We start from the raw sequence: 21,262 nt of genomic DNA, 5'->3' as shown, positions 1-21,262 counted from the left end.
TTTGTTTTCTTTCCCCTCCTTTTTTTGCCTGTTGTTGTTGTTGCCGTTATTAGACAGATTTTTTTAAAACTGCTGTTCCCCAGAAGGATCCAGCGTTGGTTACAGCAAAACAAAATACAGCATTGAAAACAGTTAAAAATAAATTAAAGTCACTAGGATGGGTCTTGAATATATCTCAAGTGTCAAAGGCCACTTTGTTATTATTGATGTGCTTGGACTTTAGAGAAATAGCACAAGATGCAAATGGAGGGGAGCCAGGTCTTTGCCCCAAGGCGCTTACAGTTGAAAGGTGGGGGAGGAAGAGGAAGGAGGAAAGCAAGGGCTGAATGCATACCTAGGCTTCATTTCAGCTGAACACAAAACCGCAGGGGTTCATCTAGTGTAGCGTTTCCCAAACTTGGGTCTCCAGCAGTTTTTGAACTACAATTACCATCATCCCTGACCACTGGGGATGATGGGAGTTGTAGTCCAAAAACAGCTGGAGACCCAAGTTTGGGAAACGCTGATCTTGTGGTTCCTTTTGATCCTTTTCTGACATTGGTAAGCACAGCTTACCTTCCGTTTCTTTTTGACACGCTTTTCTCCTTTGCCAGGAAATCTTCCAGCACAAGACAAACCCTTGCAGAGGCCATCGGAGGGCACGAGCTGCAGCCCCTCCAGGAAGAGGTCTTCATCCGAGAGCACATCTTCTACAGGCAAATAAACCTCCTGTTGCTTCTCAAATGAGGATAGCGATCCCATGGGCTTCCAGATGCTGTTGGACTTCAGCTCCCATCAGCCTCAGCAGCATGGTCCAGTGGTCAGGCATCATCTGGAAGGCCACAGATTCCCCATCTCTGACCTACACCTATGTCCCAGCCAATCTGGGATCTCATATTAAAGGCACTTAGAAAAGTGTATAGTAGGTGTGGGGAACCTGGTGGCCCTCCAGATGTTGCTGGACTCCCATCAGCCCCATCCAACATAGCCACTGCTCATAGATGATGGGACTTGGCATCCAGCATCATCTGGAGGGCCATAGGTTCCCCATCCCCACTCTAAAATTCTATGCCATGCTTGTTATTCTGCTAGATAATCTAGAAGGGCTGGTCATGGATCCTTTGGGCACAATCTGGTTCATGGGAGGCAATCAGCTTTCTGTCAATTAAAAACCCACCACGTTGGAAGCCCAGGCGATGCACAGGAGTCGGATTTCTCAGTAGCTGCTGTATTAATTTCAATATGTCAGCAGTGCGACTGCCTTGGGTGTTGTCTTCAAATGAGTAAAAAGTGAGGTAGAAATTATAAAATAAATGGGGAGTCAGTAGGCTTGTGACTCATTTGGGACCGGGTGCTGAAGAATCATACAGTTGGAAGGGATCCCAAGGGCCAGCTGGTTCGATTCCCTGCAGTGCAAGAATCCTGCCCACAGCCATCCCTGGGTGGGCTCGAACCACCAGCTTTCTGGTGAACAGCAAGATGACAATAGATACCACTCCATGATGAAACTTCTATTCAGAGTGCATCAGAGAGTAATACAGAGCTCATCAATTAATCCGACTCCTGCACCAGTTGGGTTGTTGTTACTTGTCTTCCAGCTACCACCTTCGCTTTAAGGGATTTTCATGTGTGCCGCTTTTTAGCAGTCTTTATGCCAGGTGGGCTGAGTAAAGCTTAATGCTGCATAGGAAGAGAAGAGGAAGTGGGTACGGTCACTTTTGTAGTTGCTGGGCAGCCATGGATGTGCCATATATTGCTCCCGGGTCAACCACCCAATCAAGTTGCCTAGCCAATCACCTTAAAGAATGCACTTTTAGGGTCATAGCATTATGGAGACATCAAAAGCTCCTTCTGCTTGTGTCATTCTTCACAGGAGGAAGCTTGGAAGAAGTCTTCTCTATTATTAATAATAAATAATAATAATAATTTGATTTATTACCCTTCCCTCAGTTGGTAGAGCATGAGACTCCTAAGCTCAGGGTTGTGGGTTCAAGTCCCATGTTGGGCAAAAGTTTCCTACATTACAGGGGGTTGGAATAAATGATCCTCACGGACCCTTCCAACTCTACAAGTCTATGATTCTCCCCTTCCCTTCACCCCTAATGGCTCCGGGTGAGTCACAGCAATTTAAAATGCAACACTAAAAACAAATTACAAATGTACGTATTTATAAACCTGTCTCAATTGCTTATTTTAAAAATCTCTTAAGCAGTATGCAACAGCAGCACAAAAAGCAATAAAACGGCATTAAAACTCTGTTTAAGCACGTGAGTGAAACATTATATAAAAAATTGTAGAAATAGCAACAAGTAAAAACAGGCCTAAGAGTGTCCCGTCTTACGGATAAGGGGACGTCCCAGGTGGGATTCTCCATGAATTTTAGTCCACATCTGTGGTCATCTTTCGGTTCCCTCAAGTGATTAATGTGACTCCTACTTTTTATTCATTTTTATTTATTCCTGATTCTCGTCTTCATCCCCCACCCCTTCCTTACTCTAATTCAACTGGAATAACCAAAGGGGGTTGGGGAAAGCTTATCTTGTGGCCTAAAGTACCGTTGTGCTGCCAGTCTGGCTGGGCTACAGCTGTCGGCTGGTACAGAGAGGCTGAGCCGCAGCTGGAAAGATAGCAGCAGGTGGCATTTTAAGCAGTTGACACCATGCGAGACAGATGAGGAGAGTGAGGTTAGGTTGAGACAGTGTTAGAATTGGATTGCGGTCGGGGAGGAAGCGGTGTAGATTGGGAGGGGTCAGAATGCGATAATGGAAGCTGCTGATGTTGCCCATCCTCACCGTGAAATCCTCCCTAGGCACCGTAGCCTTACGAAAAACTTCCTTTGTTAATCAAATGCTCTCTGGTCTTCCCTGCCTAGCGCTGCAGCTGTTACCAGGCTCATGCGGTTGGGGTTGCCTGGATCCTCTTGGATCGTTTCCAAAAACGGGAGCATCAGTTCAAGGGCAGACTATCGAGACTCAGCATCTCCCCCCCCCCCCCGCAAGCCACGTTGTGTAGCTGGATTAGCATCGGTTAGTGCAGCTGCTTAGGCCCCTCTATTTCCTCAACAGATGGTGTGCTTGCGAGGAATCCCAGATAATTTCACCCTCCTCAAAGGAGCACAGTGTGAGGATGGCCATACACAACCCTAAAAAATCAGAAAGCTTTTAACCAGCTTAGGCTGGCTTACCAGCTGCACCCTTTCTTGAAGAAGATAGACCTCACTGCTATCATTCAAGCATTTGTAATTCCTGATTAGACTACTGGAAAAGAGTCGGGAAACTTCAACTGGTCCAACTCTGATACTGCTGGAATTTGGAGTGCAGCTGGTTGGCTGGAGCACAACGTTGTTCCATCCTCATTGGCTAGTAGTTACTTGCTTCTGGGCCCAGTTCAAGGTACTAGTTGTTATTTCTAAAGCCCTAGATCCTTTTGCTACCTGCATTTATGCAGTCAGGGTGTTATCGGTCATGGCTCCATTGTTGTGGAAAGTCCTGCCCAGAGAAGCCCACCTGGCCCCATCACTTATAGTCATGTGCTTAAAGGCCTGTCTTTTTCAGAAAGCTTTTAATTATTGATTCTGCTCCTGCTGCTGCTGCTAAAGTTGGAGGGTGTGTTTGTACTACAAGTTATCTTATTTCATCTGCTCAAACCTATGTGGCATATATGTATTTAAAATAAGTGGATAAATGAAAATCGAACCTACTTATGCTTCCTGATGTTTCTTCTCCTTCTCCAGTGGCCCCGCTTCCCTCACGAAGTACAAGGCTCGGGACTGCAGTGGAAGATCCTGTGGATAATCTACTGCAGCGCATGGCTCAACATGAAAGCCAGGGTGCCCTGGACAAGACCCTTGAGGCCGTCATGACGCACACACCTGTTCTGCCCTCAGGTAGCCCCAGCCGAAGCCCCAGCAGGGAGAAGAGCAGCGGGCTCTTGATTCCGGGCAACGCGGGTGGCGACGGCATCTCGCTCCTTTCAGACCGGTTGTTGAGCGGCTACTCCCCCCATCACCTCAAGAGGAGCATGGTGGAAGCCATGCAGTGCCAGGCGAGGAAAATGTGCAATTACGACAAGCTTTTGGCCACTAAGAAAAACCTGGACCACGTCAACAAAATCCTCAAAGCCAAGAAGCTGCAGAGGCAGGCACGGACTGGCAATAACTTTGTGAAGCGCCGGCCCGGCCGGCCCAGGAAGTACCCCTTGCCCTCAGTGGTTTCAGTCCACGCCCTCCAGGTGAGCCGCTTTGTCAGCCAAGAACTGGACGGCGTGGGCCAAGGCTGCCTGCTCCACTGCGGTCCTGACACGGTTACTGATGCCATAGAATCAGTGGTTCAGGGGGTTAATGTGAAAGGCTGGAAGAGGAAGCGGTGGCTGGAGGAGGAGCAGGCCAGGAAAAGGCAGAAGCCTCTACCAGATGATGAGCAGGAGAGCAATAAAAGGTAATCTCTCTACATGTGAACACTACTGGCTGGGCTTCAGCTTTGGCCCTCCCAGAGTTTGCAGAACTACAACTCTCATCAGCCCTAGCAAGTTTTGCCTGATGGCCACGGGTGATAGGAGTTGCAGTTCAGCAACAATTGACGAGGCCAAAGGCTTCCTGTATCGGAGCTGCATGGAGGATCTGAGTTGCACAGAATTGTTGTAGGTGTGCATAAAAGTTTCTAGTCCTCATGATCCATACAGTATAAAATAAAAACAAAGACAGCATCATGACCACTGAAGAAGGGAATTATGCACCAGCTGACCTTTGAACACACAAAGCTTCATCAGACCATTGGTTCTTGGGCCCAGTCTTGCCTACTCAGGCTGGCAGGAGCTCTCCCAAGATGTCAGGTAAAGGTCATTCCCTCAACTGCTGTCAGATACTGAACCTGGTATCATTGGCAAGTAAGGCCTTGGCTATGACTGCCGTACCTGACCAGGTGTCCTCCAGATGTTTCTGGACTATAATTCCCTTGCTGGCTGGGACTGATGAGAGTTGTACAAAACATCTGGAAGGCACCAGGTTGGGGGAGCCTGAGCTGTTGGAGCTACTCTGGGCACAGTTTTGTGCAGAAGCAGCATACAGATGATGATGACTGGCCCATCTAGCACAGTATCATCTGTTCTGACCGGCAGCCACCTCTCCAAGGTCTCTGGTAGGCAACCAAGGAGATGCCAAAGACTGGACCTGAGACCTTCTGCATGCATACTCTGCCCCTGAATGATGCATACTCACTGCATAATTTTTCTCCTGCCATACTTGCTGCTGGTCTGATTTACCTTTCCTGGTTTCTTCCTTCTTCCCCCCTCCCCCCACCTTTCCAGCTTTTCTGAGACAACAACAGAGTCCCCTCCTCCTGATGAGGCGATAGTGAAGCCGCGTGAGCTGGAGAATGTTGAGCAGCCTCTGACTTCCCTTGTGCAGCGTGAGAAGAAAGCTCCGCGCCCCCCAAAGAAGAAATATCAGAAGGCAGGGCTCTACTCTGATGTGTACAAAACCACCGAGTAAGTCGGACCTGCTGAAATGTCATAGCCTGCTAGGTCCGTCCATTACCTCCCCCTGAATTAGGACGCTTGGAACCATAAAAATTGAAAATGCAGGCCTGCAATGACACTCCAGACCTTCCCAGGTAACCCTGGTCTGAGAGAGACCTCTAGAAGTCTTGGCCGTGTTGCTCAGTTGCCATCCTTGAAGGAGCTCAAAGTTATAAAGCACATTATAATTTATTTATTTTTTAAATTACATCTACATTTTAAAACTTTATTTTCTTTTTTAGCAATAACAATCTCCCCAGCTACCCTTCTCTGCCCTTTCAGGTCAAAGATTAGATGGAAAGAAAGGGGAGATAGTAGTGGAGATAAAAGCAAATTGGTGCCGGGGGTGGGGAGCATTTAGCTCCGGGATTGGAAACTTTTGTGAGCACATCTGGAATGCTGAGAGTGCCTTGGATCCACATTTTTCTACCATGTTATTGATGGAAAGCACTGGCACTTTGGGGGCCATTTTGCCCAGGATGCCTCACTCTGGGCAAAGACCCCTGTGGCCCTTTCTCAAAGTGTCACAGGAGGAGGAAAGCCATGCAGAGGCATTGCCAAGGCAAGGCTTCTGTGGATAGCTGGTAGTGGTGGGGGAGGCATGTTTGAGTGCCAATTTGCTGCGACTTCCACCTGAGACAGTTGCCTCAATTCGCCTTATGGTTGGGCAGGACCTGCTTTCACTGCCCTAGAACAGTGTTTCCCAACCTTTGGTCTCTAGCTGTTTTCAGACTACATTCCCCACCATCCCTGACCACTGGTATTGCTAGCTAGGGATGATGGGAGTTGTAGTCCAAAAGCAGCTGGAGACCCAAGGTTGGGATACACTGCCCTAGAAGACTCATTGCATTCAGAAGCTCAGTTATATAAACTAGGTGGCAAATGGCTCCTTAAACCAAGGTTACAGTTGCCAAAACAGAATGTCTAGTTGCAATTTTGGGTCAAGACCCTGCTAAAGTCTTATTTTTCAAATGATGGACTGGCTGGGATTGAATCTCAGCTAAAAATCTGGCTAGTTCAGTGGACAACCTTGAGCTAGGTTAAGAGCTTTGAGAACTTAAAGTAGAAAAGTCACTTGATCCAGGGACAGTCCACATATTTATTGGCCTATTATATGACCTCTTTTTCTTAATGGTGACTGTTCCTGCTCGGTCTGGTTCCAGAAATTCATTTTGATTGTGCAGATAATATATAACCGATAGGATTCTACAGGGTGGGGTGAAATTCTACAGGGTAGTGTGTTGAAAACAGTTCACATCCAATGATCCCCAGGCATGCACCTCCAGATGGTGGAGATCTCAAGTATTATCCTGGTGCCTAGGCACCTTCACTTGATCACAAGTGGTCAAAAACCAGGTGCAAAATTTGCCCAGTGCCTGGCTAATTTCAGATACTGCCCCTGAGTGTCCCACTTTAGCAAACGTCATGCTGCACTCTGATCCATTGAGAAAATGAGAGTGGGGTGTGGTTGTAGCATGTGGAAGAAGAATTTCACAAGGCCACAGGGACAGTCCTGATCTTCTGACCGTGTAGCTTCCTGTGCTCATCCTGGCCAGATGGCAAACTGATGTTGGGCTGGTTAGTCCAGAGAGACACTAAAGGGGAAGCCCCTCTTTATTGTCCTCTTGAGGCAGGTTTTGGGAATTATCTGCTTCTAAACAATGACATAAAGGGGCACTCGGAAAGTGGAGCACTTTCCTCTCAGTCCTATTTAACCGGTTTCCCGAAGAGCGCATAGCAGGGCAGCCCCCTTGAGTGAATGATTTGCCTAAGGTCCCGTTTTCAGGAGGAAGTGGGCTGAGGCCCAGTGGCAGATCTTGTTGCCGCCGGCTGTGTGCTTGTAACATACTTTGATAACATAGGGAAACCATTAGAATATGATTCACATCAGGCTGGCACTTTTGGACCCCACCATCCCCGCAACATGAGTTGCTGTAGTTTTCATACACCAATTGGCACAAACCTTGGTTTTTGTGAGCCTGCATTAGCCCAAGGGAGACAGCCTTTGCAGGCATGCCGTCGCTCTGGGATGCAATCTGATGCAACTTTTCGTCTCCTCTCTGGAGCCCACACGCAAAATTCCTGAATGGTAGCCAAGTTAAAGAATACTTTGCTCACAAGATGTGTGACTCATCAGCATTTCCTTTCCTTTCCTTTTTTGTTTAAAGGACGGATTGGAAGCATCTCCTCTTAAGATCAGGGAGCGGCTTACTCTCCTGAGAACCCTTTTGGCAGCTCTGTTCGCTCTCATAAATTGCTTTTCCCCAAGTGAGGAAGAATTTTGCCACTTGGCCTCTGATTGTTCTTTGGCGAGGGCAGAGTTTTCAGGGAGAAAGGTGTTCCATGGGAAGTGAACTGAGTCTGGGACGAATTGTTTCTGCAAAAGTAAAAACGCAGGGAGGTTTCAGCAGTGCATTAACCCGAAAACATATTCTCCCTTTGTGAAAGATATGCAAATTGGAAATTCCTCAGGGTTGCATTAAAAGGAAAAACAAACCAAAAACCACGCACTTTGAAATCACATCTCTTTAAAAAAGATCCTAACATTGAAATGACACATTATAGACACAGACATTCATAGAAATAAAAAGACCAAATGTTTATCAGTCAGCCTTCTGTTTCCAAAGGCAACTATGTCAGCATTTCACAAGCACTTGAGCAGAATTCTGGTATTTGAAATGCAAACCACTGTATTTATAAGTTATTGATGAGGATAAGTCTCATCAACATGATATTTATGGCTCCTGATGAAGACTGAGTGCCGGGGAAGCTCTCTTTTCTTCGGTAAAATGAGCAAACCTAAGGCAGGCGCTTTCCATGTGTTCACTTAACACTGATATGTTGGAGGTATCCCCAGCATTTATAGGTAGGGCTGGGAGAGACCCCTGCCTGACACCCTGAACAGCCTCTACCGATCAGTATAAGAGACGGTGCTGAGCTATTTGGACCAGTGGGTCTATATCTGGATAAGGCAGCTTCCCATGAGCCACAAATAGCATCAGAAACGCAGACCAGAAATGCTGTTCAGTGGGGATAATTGCGGGATGGAGGGTGGAAACAGGCCTCTTTGCTCGAAAGTAAGGCTGTTGTGTAGATAAAGAAATATTGCTTCATTGATTTTATTTGGTTATCAGATTTATTACCTGCCATTCACATTAAGATCACAGGGCGGGTTTCAATGGCACAAATAATGCAATTCGAAACCAAATAAAAACCTGATAAATTAACAATTTGTAGGTAGATAACAGAAATACTTTTCAGCTGTCAAAGGCCAGGATAAAGAGAGATGTCTTCAGCATGCAATAAAGCAGAATAACGATGACACTAGATGTAGCTCTACAAGGAGGGAATTGTGTGGTTTTGGCGCTGCCACAGAGAATGCTCTCTTGCTGGCTGCCAGCCTCTGAGTCTGGGAAGATGGCAGGGCAACTATCAGGGCTCCCTTCTGCTGATGTTAATGGCTGGGAAGATCTGCAGGAAAGGAGGTGGTCTCTCATATATTTGAGACCTTAAGTCAGTCATGTCTGTGAACACCTTTGAAACAAACAGGCAACCAGCAATTGCTGCTTTAAAACAGGAGTTCTAAATGGCACCCCAGCCTGTAACTTGGCTGCTGCATTCTGGACCACGGGACAGCCCCTCGTAGAGCACATTACAATAATCCAGAGGCTGGAGTACATTGGCCCAAGTCAACCTGTCCAAAGCAGGCTGCAGCTGGTAAGCTAGCTGGACTCATTTGCAGCCACCAAGACCACCTGGCCCTTGAATGTCAAAGTTGGGTTCCAGAAGTACCCCAGTTCTCTGCACCCGCTCCTTCCAAGAGAGTGCAACCCTGTCCAGAGTGGGGCTGCGAATTTTAATCTACCAATCAGCAAATTTGTGGAGAGCTAATAATTAAATGATTTTTCTGAAGGGGGGAAATGTGCACATGTTCCACACCAGCCACTGGTCTCAGGAGAAGTCCTAAGAGAGGATGGTGTCTTGCCACTGGAGAGTTTTGCAAGTACAGTTGCACCTTGGAAGTTGAATGGAATCCATTCTGGAAGTCCATTTGACTTCCAAAACGTTTGGAAACCAAAGCTCAGCGTCTGGTTGGCTGCAGGAAGGCCCTGCAGCCAATTGGAAGCCCTGTCGGGACATTCGGATTCCAACATTTGCAAACTGGAACACTTACTTCCGGGTCTGCGGCGTTCGGGAGCCAAAACGTCCAAGTACCAAGGCATTCAGGATCCAAGGTACAACTGTACTTCTGTTAAAAACTGTGTGCGTTTTTGTGTCCTCTGGAAAGCGTTTAATAAGTGCCGTCTATTAAACCTTGAGGCCCTCCTTAAAAGCTGGGGTTTTTTCAGACTGTCGGAACTTCATAAACGGTTTTGCTTGCTGTGCAAGAGGGCGAGAAAAGCTGCCGTGGGTGGGGGTGACCTCCATCCCAGTCGGACAGAGGTTGTGATGATGCAAAATGGGGCCCTGACCCCTCTCAGGACGTCCAGAGCAATGTACCCCCCCTTGGCCCTACCAGTGTTTGCTGCTTGTTTGGGGTTGTGCTGGAGAAGTTTTGGGCCTGCACACCTAATGATTACAATGGTACAGTACCCTCTTGTGGCAGTACAGTTTACTGCTGCGCTGGCGGTATAGAGGCTTGTTGAAAGTAGGTCAGCAGAGGGCAGTTCTATCAGCCAGTATGTGCTGCACACACTGAAAATAAATTAAGAGCTTTAGGACCACTCCTAATTTGCAGGTTTTAGTTACATGCGGCTGGCTAAATCTGCAGGCCTTTTACCGTGAACGTGCCAGGTTGAAGTTAGTGGACGTAGAGCCCTGTGGCTGTACAGTATTACCATTCAGAGAGTGTTTCTTTAATAGATTATGAACCTGACAATGGAATGTCGAGGTTAGGCTTGGTTTATTTTAATGTCAGTTTGCTCCTCTTTCCTCTACGAAAATGACCTTTGCACATTTCTCTGTAATCATTAGCACTGGAAGCTTGTGATACTTTGAGGGTTTTGTTGTTGTTGTTGTTGTTTTAAAAAGAGAGAAATTCTCATCAGTTGCAGAGAGGTATCGCTGCTCTAAGTTCCAGTCCAGCTACTAAGCTCCCTTTAGCCATGTCAACTCATTTATGACGATGGTCGCCTTTTGAGCTATCACTTTGGGCTGTTGCGGAACGGCTCTGTTCCACAAGCATTTAAACCCCTTCACCAAAATTGAACTTGGCTGTCTTTGGAGTGAGTCTTGAGATTGCTCAGCAGTAGTTATTAGCTCACCCTCTTACCCCTGCCGGAGAGAATAGCTTACCTATAGCCAGTTGTGGCTGGTTCCCATTGGGACTGGTGGGGAGGAAGGCAAGTGCCCAACAGGCGGAACCAGAACCAAAGACAGGCAGAACCAGCTAACTGTAGCCTTGTCCCCATCCGCCTCCCTGCTTAATTCTGTGGGGCAACACTGAGTCTAAGGAGGAGGAAGCTGACAGGCATTGATTGTAAGGAAGAAGGCAAGGCCGGGTGGGGGGGATAGCTGAGGTCAGACCGAAGTTGGTGTGGCAGTGCCCCCATTCACATTAATGGACCAGCCTCTGCTGCCTAAAGCTGCAAATGGAATTCAAAACAGAGGGAGGATTCCAAGAGGAGATTTGCGGCTCACAGGTCACGCTCTCCCCTGTTGTGCTATGTTGCCTCTGGAATGTGGTGAAGGGTGCAGACCCTGGCGACACGGCACAGTCTTCTACGATCACTCACTTGGTTCTTCTCTCTTCCATCCCCAGCCCCAAAAGCCGACTGATCCAGTTAAAGAAGGAAAAATTGGAGTACACTCCTGGGGAGCACGAGTACGGATTGTTCCCGGCACCTATCCACGTGGGTGAGTGGGTTCTCTGTGCATGCTTTGAATGGGCCCTGCATGCGTCCTCTCAGCCAGAAGAAGTGAATGGCCCCCAGGTTATCATTTGGGTACTTGCGGGGCAGGGGGTGGGTGCCTGAATCGACCCCCAAAGGAGGAAATTCCTAGTATGGGTTCAAGACCCTTGTTTCTGGGCCAACGCAGAGCCAGTCATTTGGGGAGGGGGGTCGTGAAACTCTCCTCTAAAATGCTGTAGGTCATGTGCAGTCGAGAGGGATTTTAGAGACTGCATTGCAAAATAGCTCATTTACTTTCCTGACTTGTCACTTTAAAGTCACAGGAGTGCACCGCTTTGCTTTCTTGGGAACAATGCAAGCCCATACTAGTCCAATATTTGTGTGCTTAGATTTGTGCTGGAAATAGGATTGACAGTTGTACCATGCGCTGTGGAGTTCAGCTTTCCCACCCCACTCCTGGTCTGCCGCAAGACGGTGGCTGAAGTTACCTTGCACTTTTCAAAGCTTGCTTTGCAGGCACGACAGCTGAAACTTGGGGACATTTTGCACTGTAGTGGTGATCTTTTTGTTTTCCAGTGCATGTCTTATCAATAAAAAAATTCACTGTGGTGCGAACAAATTTCTATTCTTAAAGTGTGGCCCAGAGAAAAAAGTTTGAGAACCACTTCTGTAGCGGGGTAGCTGTGCTAGTCTGTAAAAGTGAAAAGGCAGAAAGTTCAAGCATCTCGCTTGTTTGTGGAGAGACTCGAGGAGAAAGGTTTATTTAGTCCCTTTAACTTGAGCAGCCTTGTTAGTGATCCAGCTTGAGCGTATTCCAACCCCAGGGACCGTTTTTTCCTTATTTAAGGGTTGAGACTTGTTTGTGCCTTGGGCTTGCGCTCCTTCCCCGCCCTGCCCCCCCCCATCCCTCGCCAGGTCACGGCCCTCCAGTTTATTTGCGCCAGGAGACACAAACAAACATGTCCTATTAAGATAAGGCAGCTTTAATGACTCTGCCTGGCGTAAAGGCAGAGCAGTCTCGCCTCCCCAATCATGTTAGGAGGATTATTTCTCTGCTGGGCTAACTCCTTGTCTGGGTGCCTCCTTTTATTGAGGTGGGGGGGGGGAGAGTGAGAGAGAGAGAGCACTCCCTGCTCTCTGGGCTGGCTGCCAGGCCCTTGAAAGAGCCTTTTGTTTTAGCCAGTGAGGTCATAGAAGTGAAAACAGATTCCCAGTGGACTTTGCTGCTTCCTGGAACTCGCCAAGCACAACTTGAGGCTTTGAAAAATAAGAACAAATTTTAAGAGCAAGTTGTAAAGACAACATGACAGCTGCTCTTCTCTCCCCACCAGCCCAAGCACAAATAAAATAGTTTTTCAGAAGCGAGAAGAGGTGCCTGCAGCATCACAGGAAAGCCAAGGCCAGGGGCACCCTGCCGACCCCTCTGGGCTTTGCTTGCCTCCCTTTGCTCCCCTTTGCTGTTGCATCCTAACAGAGGGTGAAAGGTGGCTCTCTCTTCTTTGAAGGCTTAGCAGTTTGTTTTTGTTTGAGCTCATTTGCCCTGCTTATCTTGGCATGGTTCAAACACCGTGAAACTCCTTGCCACCTAATGCCTGCTCAGACAAGCTTACATGTGTCTGTTGTCTCGAAAACATTCAGGTTACAGCTCTGGTGAACCTTCAGAGGATGAAGCTGGGTAGCTCAGTTGGTTGGAGTGTGGAGCTGATGAATGCCAAGGTTGCAGGTTTGATCCCCGTAAGGAACAGCTGCATATTCCTGCAGTGCAGGGGGCTGGACCAGATGATCCTCAGGGTCCCTTCCAACTCTGTGATCCTAAGTCAGGAGCTGTAATCTCTGTTATCATTGAAGCTGGGTTGTCTGGGACTTTGAGGTCCGAGCTGAGAATGTCCTGGTTGGGGACTAAGGCTGTGTGCACAGCATACATTTAAAGCACATTCCCCCCACCTCAAAGAATCCTGGGAACTTTGTTTGCTAAGGGTGTTGTGGATTGTAAACTACGGTTCCCAGGATTATTTTGCTGGGAGGGAGGGAGAATGTGCTTTAAATCACAGAATTGTTGAGCTGGAAGAGACCCCAAGTGTTCTCTCGTCACAACCACCTGCAATGCAGTCATCACAGCTCAATAATCCTTGACAGACGATCATCCAAGCTTTGTTTAAAAACCTCCAGTGGAGGAGACTCTACCACCTTCAGAGGTAGTCAGTTCCACTGTTGAGCAGCTCTTACCGCCAGAATCTCCTTTCAGGACATTTGAATCCATTGGTTTGTGTCTTACCTTCTGGAGCAGCAGAAAACAAGCTTGCTCCATCTTCTGTGTGACAGCCTTTCAGATATTTGAAAATGACTATCATGTCACCTCACAGCCTTCTCTTCTCCAGCCTAAACGTACCCAACTCCCTCAACCATTCCATAGAAAGCTTTCCATATCTCTTATCATCTTGGTCGCCCTCCTCTGCACACCTTCCAGCTTGTCAATATCCTCCAGCTGTGGTGCCTGGAACCAGACACAGCAGTGTTGAGCACAGCCTACCAGGGTCAGCAAACTTTTTCAGCAGGGGGCTGATCCACTGTCCCTCAGACCTTGTGGGGGGGACTGTATTTTGAAAAAATAAGTGAATGAATTCCTGTGCCCCACAAATAACCCAGAGATGCATTTTAAATAAAAGCACACATTCTACTCATGTAAAAACACCAGGCAGGCCCCACAAATAACCCAGAGATGCATTTTAAATAAAAGCACACATTCTACTCATGTAAAAACATGCTGATTTCCGGACTGTCCACGGGCTGGATTTAGAAGGATTGGGCTGGATCCGACCCCCCGGGCCTTAGTTTGCCTACCCATAGCCTAAGCTTTCCCAGTTCAGGATAGTGTCTCTGCAACTTTCAGGACTCTCTTCAGGGACAGCAGGGAAAGGATAGTGGCACCCGGGCGGCATGAAGTCTCTGTATCTGCCAGGCTTGTTATAAATAACTAGGGATCGGGCCTCCAGTCTTGTCTGATCAATACAGTGCATCATATTATTTTCCCTGGCTTTGCGAGCTTTCAGTTCAAGTGCCACTTTCTGGCAAGCAGCCTCTGGAAACGTGGGCTGGAGCAGTGGAGCATGCTCTCCAGGTCTTAGATTGCGAGATGGCTGCTCATAGCCCAGTCATTGCTGAACAAAGTGCATTTGCTCAGCCTGCAGGAATGTGGATGCTGGTTCTCAGTCCAGGGCTCAGCTGCTCACAAAACGGCACCTTGGTCTGTAAGAAGCCAGCATGGGCCATAGAAGAAGATCAGCTCTGTGGAAAACTAACTCTCAGTGCTGTTGTGATGTTGTTCTGTCTAGTTTAGAAGCAGGTGTGGATATCCTCTTGCCCTCCAGAAGTTGCTAAGCTACAACTCCCATCAGCCTTCGTATGCATGGCCAAGAATGTTGGGAGTTGTAGTTCAGCAACATCAGGACAGCCAAAGGTCCTCCACACCTACTTTAGGGGGAAGATGGCTGCAGAAAGAACATGATAGAGTAGGGCTGAGGAACTTGTGGTCCTCTAGACATTTATGGACTCCAGTTCCCATCCGTGCCAGCTAGCAGGTCCAGTGGCCCAGGGACGATGGGAGTTGTTGGCCCATCAGCATCTTGGAGGGCTGCAGGTTCCCCAGCCCTACAATTAGAGCTTTACAAAACTGCACAAGGCAAAGGGAGAACTTTGTCTTCCCTTCTCTCACATATAGTGCCTGTTCTTTAGGGTTCCCCAGCAAACCCCACAGGGGAAAAGTGCTTATTGACATTGATGTATAGACTTGGCTGCTGCCAGAGATAGCGATGGCTCCCCACTTAAATTGAAAAGGTGGAGTAGGGAAAACTGCAGAGAGAGAGAATGCACCCCCCCCCCCGGGCTGCTACCTGGGCTGTTCTTCTGAGTACATGGGTCCTTGCAAAGGATTATAAAAATCCACAGGGATAGGCTTATCGGTGGCCATTTGTCACCAGGGCTAAAAAAGCATCCACATTCAGAGACAGCCCCACCATATCTGAATAGCCATTGGCTAAGGGACAGGAGGGACGCGGGTAGCGCTGTGGGTTAAACCACAGAGCCTAGGACTTGCCGATCAGAAGGTGGGCGGTTCGAATCCCCGCGACGGGGTGAGCTCCCGTTGCTCTGTCCCTGCTCCTGCCCACCTAGCAGTTTGAAAGCACGTCAGAGTGCAAGTAGATAAATAGGTACCGCTCTGGTGGGAAGGTAAATGGCGTTTCTGTGCGCTGCTCTGGTTCGCCAGAAGCGGCTTAGCCATGCTGGCCACATGACCCGGAAGCTGTACGCCGGCTCCCTCGGCCAATAAAGCGAGATGAGCGCCGCAACCCCAGAGTCGGCCACGACTGGACCCAATGGTCAGGGGTCCCTTTACCTTTAAGGGACAGGAGAGGACAGTTGCCTTGATGCCCTGCGCTTTCCCAGAGGCATCTGGTAGGTCACTGTGTGAGGGAGCATGCTGAAGCAGGTAGTCCCGTGGTCTGATCCAGCCAGGGCCGTTCCGTTCTTCCACTGTTCCTCTTCATTTCAATTAAGAGCTGCACCAGGACGAACTTCACTGGTGCATTTTACACCTGGTTAATTAGTATGTGTGGCAGGGACCTCCGTATTTTCTGCCTCAGTCGTCAAGACGTCTTTGGTCTGCTTCTGCCAGTCAAGCTCTGTTCATGGTGCGTGTGTTTAGGAAAGAATAAATGCATGACTTTTGTATTTCTTCTTCCCTCCCCCCTCCCCCCACTGCAGGGAAATATCTACGCCAAAAGCGAATAGACTTCCAGTTGCCTTATGACATTCTTTGGCAGTGGAAACATAATCAGGTAGGGGACTATCTTTTTTAAAAAAAGTCACATCCTTCCAAGGCTGCATTCCAAGATGCTTGAGGAGAATCAAATGGTTTCTGCTGCTGCTGCTACTACACAGATACTAGCTGTGCATTCAGGAGTCTTTTGCTGATGCTGCAGCTGAGGGAGGAGGCTGGGTGGGTGGGAATCCTTGAATATATATTTAATGCAGACAATTTCCATTGCCTCCCTCCATCCTTCTTCGCCTGCACACACATACACACACACACAGAAAGAGAGAGCGCTGTTTTCAAACTAGCAGCATTTTTGCTTCTCAGAAAGCGTCCACCCTTAATCCTACCGGGGACTCTTATTCTGATAGCGCTTGCCTGCTTCTGCTTCTGGGATCTTGTGTTGTTTTTTTGACACGCCTCTGGAGAATTCAGATGTTCTGCCAGCAGTGCTGAAAAATTTCAGGCCTTATTTTTCTTGGACCCAGTCCCGAGCAAAGAGAGTAGAGGTTTGGTTTATTTTTGTTATTGTTATTGTTATTATTATTCCAATTAGAAGCTGATGTTTGGGGGTCAGAAGGAACGCACTGAATAGCCCGCCTTGCGTTCTTTCCAAAGAGCTCCCTCATTTGCCCATGGGCTAGGCTAAAAATAGGGCAGTGTTCCTTCTGACAAAAGGTTTCCACCAGAGGTTTTGCAGTGGGATTTTGCCTAGCCTCTGCTCTTACTCCAGATCGGTGGACTTCAGTGGGCCTAAACCAGGCTTCCTCAACCTTGGCCCTCCAGATGTTTTTTGAGACTACAATTCCCAGCATCCCTCACCACTGGTCCTGCTAGCTAGGGATCATGGGAGTTGTAGGCCAAAAACATCTGGAGGGCCGAGGTTGAGGAAGCCTGGCCTAAACCCAAGACCCACCTTGGACTCACAACCTGCATCATGGGACCCACTTTCACATTTTCACTTTTGGTTTATATATAATAATGCTTATGCACATTATTAATCCTAAAATGGTGCTGCACTGAGAAGCATACCTCAGCATTACTACTAAATGAAAAGCAGCCCTCCAGCTCAGGGTTCCAGCCAGCCCTGCCCTCTCCCACTGGGCTCCACACCTGCATGGTTAATAACACCAGCTTGCCTTTGAGGACTATTTTTAGGATTACTGAGGATTAGTGGATGTGCAGCACTTTGAAATCCAGGGCTGCGTACACACCCCGTGCATTTGAAAGCACATGGCTCTCTCCCACAAAGAATACCAAGAACTGTAGTTTGTTGAGGGTGCTGGGAATTTTAGCTTGGAGTAAACTGCAGTTCCCAGGATTCCATGTACTGGGCTGTATGTATGCAGTCCAGAAGGGACAATGTGTGTTATAATTAAGCATCTGCTTTTTCCTGTTGCCCACTTCATTTAGCAATATGCTATAGAAACAAGGAATTGTTCCCACCCACCCCATTCTGTTCAGTGATTCAGCCCCCTCTCTAAAAATATATATATTTTTACTAATTGCAAAGCTTGCATGGTTTACAGTTTACATTTCCTCATTTCACATTCCTAACATGTTGCGGGGAAACTCCATAATGAGATCTACAGGCGTCTTTAAGTATTGTCGAAAGGAGCAGATAGTACCTGGTTCCAAGCACGTCTGTCTCTGACAAAACTGGTTTTGGATTATGCTTCTTCTTTTTGAGAGGGAATGATGTCTTTGCCCCAAAATAGGCTGTGCTGATTTTAGTCAAGAAGCTGCATATTTGTTGGATTCTTTGATATGGCGCTCGAAACGAGTATAAGCGTCTGTCTATTTTTTTGCTGAACTGCTCCAGAGGTGCTTTATACTAGGGTTGTGAGAAAGTCTTCCCCATATAGACAAAGCTGCGAGGCTTTGGGATCCCCGTGGACACTCTGGGACCGCCTGGTCATGCAACATTTCTGAAACTGAAGTTAGTATAGAGCTGGTTGCTCTCTTGGATTGGGGAGCCCTAGGGGAAATGAACATTGTGGCTTGGGTCCAAAGATCCTCTTCAGTTGGCATTAAAGTCTGTTCCACTCCCGTAGCTCATGGGGGAGCATTCAGAATCCTGGCATCTCCAGGGAGGGCTGCTTGAAACCTTGGGGAGCTGCTGTCACTCAGTTTCTAGATGGACCCGGTGGTCTGACTCAGTACAGTGGTACCTTGGTACTGGAATGGCTTGGCTACCGAACAGATCGGCTCCCAAACACCGCAAACCCAGAAGTAAGTGTTCCTGTTTGCAAACGTTTTTTGGAAGCTGAATGTCCAACACGGCTTCCGCTTGAGTGCAGGAAGCTCCCGCAGCCAATCGGAAGCCACGCCGTGGTTTTTTAATGGTTTCGGGAGTCAAACGGACTCCTGGAATGGATTAAGTTTGAGAACCAAGGTACCACTGTATAAGGCAGTTTCCTATGTTCCTAGAAGGGCTGCCTCTGAGCATTGCCCAAAAACCGATGGCAACCCAAAGAAGCTCTTCCACCTGTGCAAACATAATTTTATTTGTAGACCACCTTTCCGCAGTTCAAACCATGTTCAAGGCGGCTTACAACATGCAAAAAATGCATGACCACAACATAACAAAAGTGGTCATAAGCAATAAATAAAACGTTAAAGAAATACACAACCAAACTTAATGGTTTCCACGTGAATCACAACAAGATCTAAAATAAAGATACGAAAGAACAACAGCAACATCTCTCTCTGCAACAGCAACACCCCAGGAAACACCTCAGCTCAAGAGTCTGCTCAGCAGTCTCAGCTTTTTGTAGCTGGAGTCAGCCAGGGCTCTCCCCTCCCAGGCCTGGTGGAAAAGGCCTGCCAGGCAGGGAGCATGTCTTCCAGGACTCGCAGCCAAGATGTTCTCACATGCCCTTTTCAACATCATCTTAATGGCCCCCTGGGTTCTATGTGCCACACCTTTGTATCTTCTGTTTTCCATCACAAGTGTAACACACTGAACTGTGGCACTGAACTGCATGAGGTTTTAGAACAGCACTAAGAAATGTTCTCCTTCCCCTCATGGCTCTTTGGATCCAGGCCAATAAATGTTTTCGTTTTTAAAAAACAAAAAAATAAATAAGATCAAAACCTTTCTCTGGTGCTCTTGTAACAAAGGCTTTTCTTCATTAGGCTCTGTCAGGCATAAATCAAACCTTCCTTTCTGGGGAAAATGCAAATTTTTATTCTGCTGTTGTCTTGCAAAGCGATAAAGAACACTTATTTCTTTTCTTTCCAGTTGTATAAAAAGCCAGACGTCCCGCTTTATAAAAAAATCCGTTCTAGTAAGTAGCTTTGTGTTTATATAGCCCTGGTTTTATGGTTTCCTCAATTGTGGAGCCTTGCCAGCCTTTTATCTCCACTTGACCGCACCCTCTTTGACCTCCTGGCAGTAGCCCCGCTCCTAGGCTGCCGCCTTTTACTCTTTTCTCTATGGACTGAGGTCAACGGGGTGGGTGAGCCGGGAGAGAGGTTTGTAGACTGGGAGGAGCTCTGTTTCAGAAGTTGATAGATACTTTTCACTCCTCCTTTCCCTCTGCAGACGTCTATGTGGATGTGAAGCCTCTTTCTGGTTACGAGGCCACGACCTGCAACTGCAAGAAGGCCGAGGATGGCAACAGAAACGGCTGTTTGGATGACTGCTTGAACAGGTGAGTTGCAGGGCCGCAACATAATTAATGCTGCAACCGAAGACATGTCCGTGCGCACACACAGAATCACTGGAAATTAAAGAGACCTGCTTCTCACAAGTAGCAAGGTGAGACAGCCAGCATGCATTGGGTGCACTATTTTCAGACTTCAGGGCCTTACATAAAAAGCCCTGGGTGTCCAAACCCTCACTTCAGCCTTAACTTACACACTGCTAAGCCCTACTCACAGTAGAATCATTGAGATTAATGGGCAGGTTTAATTTAGGTCCATTAATTTAAGCTGGGAACATTTTTCAGTTGGATACAAAACTGCATACCTGGCCATGGCTAATTGTCAGGGTTTTGTTTGAATGCAGTCGTCCTCCTCCTCCTTATTTATTATTTGTATGCCACCCATCTGATTGGGTTTTATAATTTCCAAAAAATCATAAAACCACAGTAAAACACCACACATCAAAAACTTCCCTACGCAGGGCTGCATAACCTACCTCGCAGAGTTGTTGTTAGGGAAATGTGGGCAGCAGAGAACCATATGTACAGTGCTGAGCTAGTTGAAGGGGAGCGGGGATAAAAACGTTTCTTAATAAACCCTGAAAATGAGCCTCAAGGTTTGTCGGAAAGGCTGCCCCGATGTTCCTGATGCTTCCCTGCGCCCATGCTGACATGCCAGCCTGCCCTCCCTCTGCTTTCAGGATGATCTTCGCTGAGTGCTCCCCCAACACCTGCCCCTGCGGGGAGCAGTGCTGCAACCAGCGGATCCAGAGGCATGAGTGGGTGCAGTGCTTGGAGCGCTTCCGGGCCGAGGAGAAAGGCTGGGGCATCCGCACAAAAGAACCCTTGAAAGCTGGGCAGTTCATCATCGAGTACTTGGGAGAGGTGGTCAGCGAGCAGGAGTTCAGGTAAGCCGTGGGCAACGCGGTGGGTGGAGGAGAAGCGTTCGTGGCACAGCCCTTGTTCGGAAGAGCAAGAGGACGGGGAGTGTTTCACCAGCTGCACTGTCCAACGTTGTTCTTTAGGAACCGGATGATCGAGCAGTACCACAACCACAGCGATCACTATTGCCTCAACCTCGACAGCGGGATGGTGATTGACAGCTATCGCATGGGCAACGAGGCGCGCTTCATCAACCACAGCTGCAACCCAAACTGTGAGATGCAGAAATGGTAAGAGCTTCCAGAGGGGGTCGCCTTGCTAGTTTTCATTGCTTTTGCTATGGCAACAATGGAGCCTTTTAGTACCTTTATAAAACTGATGGCCTACGCTTGTGTCCAGTCCCTAGGTGTGTGCATCCGTGTGTACAGTACTTGGTTTATTTTAAAGTGCTGCACACAGAACCATAAAAGAACAGTGTCTGCCTGAAGGTTGGGGTTCCTCTTCCATCTCCCCTGCCTCACTCTCTGCCCCAATTCTGAGTAGAGCTGTCAACCAGTTTAGAGGGTGTAGACCAGGGG

General features: G+C 47.8%; 1 protein-coding gene across 2 annotated transcripts in view; it reads left to right on the top strand.

Annotated features, from left to right (window-relative positions):
- Positions 1-21,262, top strand: part of ASH1L (ASH1 like histone lysine methyltransferase) — a 76,549-nt gene that overhangs the window by 36,714 nt on the left and 18,573 nt on the right. For both annotated transcript variants that reach the window (XM_081891287.1, XM_081891286.1), the window contains exons 4-12: positions 594-695; positions 3,713-4,415; positions 5,284-5,463; positions 11,255-11,349; positions 16,107-16,180; positions 19,400-19,445; positions 19,703-19,811; positions 20,504-20,710; positions 20,828-20,974. In XM_081891287.1, coding sequence (XP_081747413.1) covers positions 594-695; positions 3,713-4,415; positions 5,284-5,463; positions 11,255-11,349; positions 16,107-16,180; positions 19,400-19,445; positions 19,703-19,811; positions 20,504-20,710; positions 20,828-20,974 — 1,663 coding nt within the window. The remainder of the gene's footprint in view (positions 1-593; positions 696-3,712; positions 4,416-5,283; positions 5,464-11,254; positions 11,350-16,106; positions 16,181-19,399; positions 19,446-19,702; positions 19,812-20,503; positions 20,711-20,827; positions 20,975-21,262) is intronic.

This window comes from Podarcis melisellensis (genome assembly GCF_964234715.1).
Source record: "Podarcis melisellensis genome assembly, chromosome: 16".
Lineage (NCBI taxonomy): Eukaryota > Metazoa > Chordata > Lepidosauria > Squamata > Lacertidae > Podarcis > Podarcis melisellensis.
This window is presented reverse-complemented; position numbering and strand designations above follow the sequence as displayed.